Raw genomic sequence first — 6,349 nt, forward strand, 5'->3', positions numbered from 1 at the left:
GTAATTATATATACACGCACATGTAGAGATGGGTAAATTGGGCCTAGCCTGGAACCAGTAGGGACCAGTTGTGGCCTGAAAGTCCGGTTTTATGAAACTTCAAGGACCGGCCAGGGACCAGGTTTTGGCAATCTCTATTAGCACACGTATGTTTTCTATTATTACTCGATTTTTCAATGATACGTAATGATTTAAATTAGGTTATATACTAAAAACTAATACCTTGAAAAGGTAAAAAAGGAAATCAAATAATCCCTTACAAAAAGCATATATATGCATAAGTCACAGCGTGTCACAGACTTAACGACGAACGTTTTAGAATGCTGATAAATAGTAGGGACAAACAAGTCCCAACCAGCCCTTCTGTAACCGGTTTCGGTCCCTTTTACGAGTGACTTTAAAGTAACAAAAACACACGCGTTGAATGGTTCATTTGGTAACGGGGCGCGCAATCGTTCTCAAAAGGGAAATCATACATGTTTTTATATGACTAAAAGTAACCCAAAATGTAGAGATAATTATGAGAAACTTACAGTAATTCTCATCATGGTTGACCTGCACCTAGAGATATGTTGAACTAAGTCTTGCCCACCTGCAATATAATGTGTAGAAAGAAGTATGTTAGTCCAGATTATAATATATATATATTACTCATATCATCCAAACAAATATGGATCAAATGGCTCAACAGAATAGGTCAAGTTGGATACATATGCCCAACAAAACATACAAGTTAGGGGTTGTTTAACAAATACTTATCCAGGTAAGTGCTTGTCAAGTAACATTACCTTATCAGATGCCTATGTTAATGATCAAGAATCTTACCCGGTAAGAGCAAAAGCAGTGACCGAGAGTTTTACCCGGTAACTAAGGTCCGCGATTCTTACCATGGTTAGCGTTTACCGAGTAAATTGTTGCATATGATACCATTTTGGTGGACCAAAATCTTACCAGATAAGTAAGTGACAGTGTTGAATTTCACGTCAGATAAATAGAAGTTAAATACCTCAGTTGACCTTTTGTTTTCTGCATCTCTTTTGGCCTTCAGTTTCAAGTATTTGGCCTTCAGTTTTAAGTACCCTTCATCTTTCACCACAACTTTGTTCTCTGTTTGCTTCTTCCTGCATTCAGAGCCATGACATGGCTGGATCACACTCAATTTGGTCATCTCGTTCCGGATCTCATGGCTCCACAGCTTCCCATAAAGAGTCTGAAGAGACATGGTTTTGAAGTTTTTCGATTCTCTGATAACCATGGAGATAAGACTCCATTGACGGGGCAGACTGTTCAAGAAAGTTTCCACCACATATTCATCCTCAAATACTATGCTGTGCTGTTCGAGATCGTTTAGTAGACAACTATATCTACAATACGTCTCAGTAATGGATTCACCAGGCTTGGAAGTAAACACCTCATGCTGTCGAGCTAAAAGATACCCTTTTTGTTCTCTAACTTCATCAGTCCCTTCAAATAAGACAACCAGAGAATCCCATATTTCTTTAGCTGTTTCACAGCTGATTACGAAGCAATATATGTCATCAGGGATGGACATGACGATAATGTGCTTTGCCTTATGCTCCAAGGCAACTTTCTCATTGTCAAGACATGTTGCTGGAATGGCAGGAGCATGAGGTCCTTCTCTGATCGTGGTTAATAGATTACTATCAACACAGTCTAGAAAGGCTATCATCCTGTTCTTCCAAATAATGAAGTTATCTCTCGACAGTTTAGGGGGTTCTCCCATGGACCAATTGTCACATGAACTGCCCACCATTGCTAATCAGCTGAAAACAGACCACCCTTCTGAAAACCTACAAATGGATTCCAATATGAAATGTAATGTCTAGGTTTCAGTAAGCATGCTGAATTTAACACAAATAAAGCCCTAGAACACATAAATCAGAAAGGGGATACATAATGCAAATTCAACAACAAATGATTTGGGGTAGAACAAGGAGAAGGAACTCAGATCTGAGGGGGGAACATATAAAATTAGAGTTGGTTACAGCTATGAAAACATGGGAGATTAATCCAAAATTCAGATCAAAATCGTAAGCAAAAGAAGAAGAAACTAGAAAGGAAACACATCTGAAAACATTAGAATACCTTCCAAAAGCCATGTCAACTAGAAAAATAGGAACTCACCGGAAAGCACGACGATGTGATTAGGAAAACACTTGAAGGAAGAAGGAAGAAGAAATATCACCTGATTTTGTGACCTAGAAAACGCAGTAGCATTCAGCAAAGGAGGAGGAAGGTATGACAGACAGTAGGGAGAAAGAGCGTATCATAGCAGCATGGCTTCTGCTGCTGCTTTTTTTGTCCTTGTGTGATTTGATTGCTACACCCTCACGCAGAAGTGGCTATATTCAAACAACGTGTTTGACTTAACTTGATTGGTTTGAACTTAACTTCAAAAATCAAAAGTATCAGAAAGTCTCATGTTCAAATTAAAAAAGGAATAAAAATCCTCTGGCCATAGAGATTCAAATATGGTAACTTCGAGCTATCTACAAAATAGGTGGTCGCTCTATGATTAATCGGTTCACATAACGAATTGGATATCCAGATTAATAAAAAAAATACCTATATTCGCTGTATAATAAACTAGGGGTTCATTATACACTTGAAAATAAAATTACAAGTGCCGAATATGTATTGCTTGAAATATGAAAGTCATACGGGTAAATTAAGATAGGGGTGAGCAGCGGAACCGGGCACTCGGCTATGGAGCCGGAACCGCCTTGGAACCGCCGGTTCCGGAACCGGAACCGATATGAGTGGTTCTGGTTCCGGTTCCTAAAATACGGAACCGATTGAGAATGGTTCCGGTTCCGGTTCTCAATTTTTCGGAACCGTTACCTGCCGGGTACCCGGTATTTTTCAATAAAAATAATAATTATTATTTTCTAATACCAAATTATATTAGGTTTACATCTTGAAAGCACGCGTCATCTTCATTCTTCATCTAAATTATTCATATAGAATGATTCGTATTTCTTCAAATTGTGTATTCTTTGGATTCATAGTATGTAATCGTTAAACTTTGAACATTTACTATTATAGTATGTAATCTTTAAACTTTGAACATTTTCTATCAGTCTATTATGATTTGTAATCGTTAAACAATATTTGTAACCATTATTTTGTATAATTTGTATTCTTGCTTATTTATTTAGTGTTTTTGCAATGTTTTATTTTTTTATTTCTAAATAACAAAATTTTAATATTTTAGGAAGCGGGTACCCGGAACCGGAACCGGTTCCCGGCGGTTCCGGTTCCAAAAATTTAAGAACCGCTCTAACCGGTTCCGGTTCCGGTTTCAATGTCTCAAGAACCGCCGGTTCCGGTTCCCATCAAAAARGACGGGTACCCGCCTGTGCTCACCCCTAAATTAAGATACATGTTAAAACAACATGTTATTAAATATAACAAGATACATTGTATCGGTTAAAAATAAGTAAAATTCATTATACTAAATACAAATTATATAAAATTTAACGACAACAGTGGTGCCTGATTGGTTTGAGTTTGGCTCCAAATGTCAAAAGTACCAGGAGGTCTCAAGTTCAAATCAAAAGAGGAATAGAAATCTCCTTGTGGCCACGGAGGTTCTAAATGCGGTGACTCCGGACTATCTGCAAAGCAGGTGGTCGTCCTAGGATTAGTCGGCTCGCATAGCGGGTTGGATATCCAGGTTAATCAAAAAACTATACAAAATTTTGTTACATGTTGATAAAGTAAAAATCATTGGAAATTATGAGCCGTTTACCAAACCTTCACCCGGATAAGTGTTTACGGCAAAATTCAACACTATCATTTACTTGTCGGGTAAGATTTTGATCCATCAAAATGGTATCATATGCAACAATTTGTTAGACATGACTCTTTTTTTTTTTGCTATGTATAATAATAATCATAGAAAATATGAGTGAATTACACTTGGCGGTCGTTGTGGGGTTTGTTTAAAATTTGGATTTGTTCTTTAAAACAAATTATCTATATTGATGGTTTTTAATTTTTTAATTTTATTGGTCTCTGAAGTTAACATCGTTAGTTAGGAACCGTTATGAAGAACAAATTAGTCTCTGGACAAACTACAGGAACCAAAAACGTGAGTTACTCGAAAATTAATGATGATTCACATTTTTTAAAAGAATTTATTTATTAAAATGTCTTATATATCCAATCAGAAATCACTGGTTTTGATTGTGGTTCGTAATTTTTTAGTAACTAAGGGGCCGTTTACCCAATGCTTACTTGGGTAAGCGCTTACCAAGTTATATTATCTTACGGATGAATACGATAAGGACCAAAAATCTTACCCGATAAGAACGAGGCAAAGACCGGGAGTCTTACCCGGTAAGTGAGGACAATGACTCTTACCACAGTCAGCTCTTACCGGGTAAATGTGACAGAACATGATAGGACGAACAAAGCTCACTATCCCATGTTTAGTGCCRCATGGGAGAAGACAAGAACTCACCGTCCCACGTTTGGTACGACATGAGACAAGGAAAAAGTGGGACAAAACAGACTTATGAGACAAGAATGAAATAGAAACTAAAATATTACTAATTAACCCTTGTTTGATATATAACCTTAATATGGTATTTGTTTTAGTTGTTACCACCGCATTGTGACCTCCGCCAACACCGGTGGCCACCATTGGCCACCACCACCTCCACTACAACAATCTCCTCTGCCATTTCCATAACTACCGTCGACCGCCATCGGCAATCGACCACCACCGTCCATTACTATTACCACCTTTGGCCATCTGCACCTTCTCTTCTACTACAACAACTCCTCCACCACCTCTACAACCACACCATTGTCCACCAATCTCCAATACTTCCACCTCCACAACCATTGTTGTTGCAACAATCTTCATCRTGCCTTCACCAATTGATAATAATCTTCCAACCGAATAAAACATAATTTCCCTTTCGTATGAATCGGGTTTTTTTTAAACTATCATCAATTATATCAAAAATTTCATTCGAATTTGGTACTATTTTATATTTATGTATATAAAAATTGTGTAAAAATGTTTATAAATTAAATTATTTACTTTATCTGTGTTAATTGTAACTATTATATGATACATAAAATCATCAAATAACCCTTGGGGGGCCACTTGTCTAGTTCTGTTATGTCCAATCATAGTTGTATCAAACACCAGACAGACATTTGTTTTGTCCAGTCTTGTCCCGTCTAGTCATGTCATGTCTTACTCTCGTTCTGTCTAGACATGTCCAACCATTTATGCATACCAAATGCTACCTAAAAGAACAATAAGCTACCGTTTTATAAGATTTTGCCTCCAGATAAAATGCCATATGACCACTTCATGTGGATCCCATGGAGGGGACATCAACCATACCCTTTTCAATTGTTCCCTCTAGTTACATGTCGTAATTGCATCAATACTATACAATACAGCTTTTACAATTTTATTGTCGTATTTCATAATTCCCATCGAATAAAACAACAATCATTGCATAGGGTACAACCCTGGACTGCATCATGGTGACATTTGTCAGAATCAAACCCGACATACTTTAGATGATGAGTTAATAAGTCGCAAAGTGGGAATCATTATTCACACAATATATAACGAACCCTGAAAGGAAATAATGTGTCATGACTTATGATAGAAAATGGAAGTAACGTAACTACGTATCTTGTAACCGACCAAATTTTTTTTATTTCATGTGACAAAAAAAAAAAGATAAATAAGAATGATTGATCATTTTTCTCAGAATTACTAAATCTGTAGCACATAATTATCACTGTTATTATATGATATACAAGTTACTGTAATGTTATTGCTCTTATTATTACTGCRTTCTTGTTTCGAATTTAAATGATAGAGAATAAGAAGACGTATAAATCAGGAACATGCGAAAATCAGTACAAAGCCAGAAACACGATTACCCGAGCAGAAACCATACTTTATCAAACAAAATTTATAACCAAAAGTTTAGTACTCGGTTCTAGTTATAGCAAAAACCGATTTCCAACCTCTTAYGACCCGAGTTTTACATTCTTGTTTTTTAATTTAAYGAAACAACRTTGTTTAGGTAAGGAATTAAGCTTAAATCAATAACCTAAAGTTTAAGATGTTGGAACATGTACTTCTGACTAATGCTGAAGAAGCTTTCAACCGTGTACATTMATTTATTCGGAGTACTATTGAACGGTCATTTGGAGTTTTGAATAAGAGGTGGGAAATACTAAACAGAATGCCACGGTTTAGCGAGACAACACAGATAGATGTCATAATAACAACAGTTGCTCTTCATAATTATATTAAAAGGAATGATGCAAAAGATATGGTTTTCAA

The 6,349-nt window shown here is 36.5% G+C and overlaps 1 protein-coding gene across 1 annotated transcript; it reads right to left on the bottom strand.

Annotated features, from left to right (window-relative positions):
- Nucleotides 1–303: 303 nt before the first annotated feature.
- Nucleotides 304–2,271, bottom strand: LOC112513714. Its single transcript, XM_025120067.1, has 3 exons — nucleotides 2,207–2,271; nucleotides 1,007–1,811; nucleotides 304–592 (listed from the first exon to the last, which is right to left on the bottom strand). Exons 2-3 carry the CDS (start codon nucleotides 1,772–1,774, stop codon nucleotides 578–580), a joined length of 783 nt encoding a protein of 260 aa, XP_024975835.1. The 5' UTR covers nucleotides 1,775–1,811; nucleotides 2,207–2,271; the 3' UTR covers nucleotides 304–577.
- Nucleotides 2,272–6,349: the final 4,078 nt, after the last annotated feature.

This window comes from Cynara cardunculus, assembly GCF_001531365.2.
Source record: "Cynara cardunculus var. scolymus isolate 2C chromosome LG 5, CcrdV1, whole genome shotgun sequence".
Classification (NCBI taxonomy): Eukaryota; Viridiplantae; Streptophyta; class Magnoliopsida; order Asterales; family Asteraceae; genus Cynara; species Cynara cardunculus.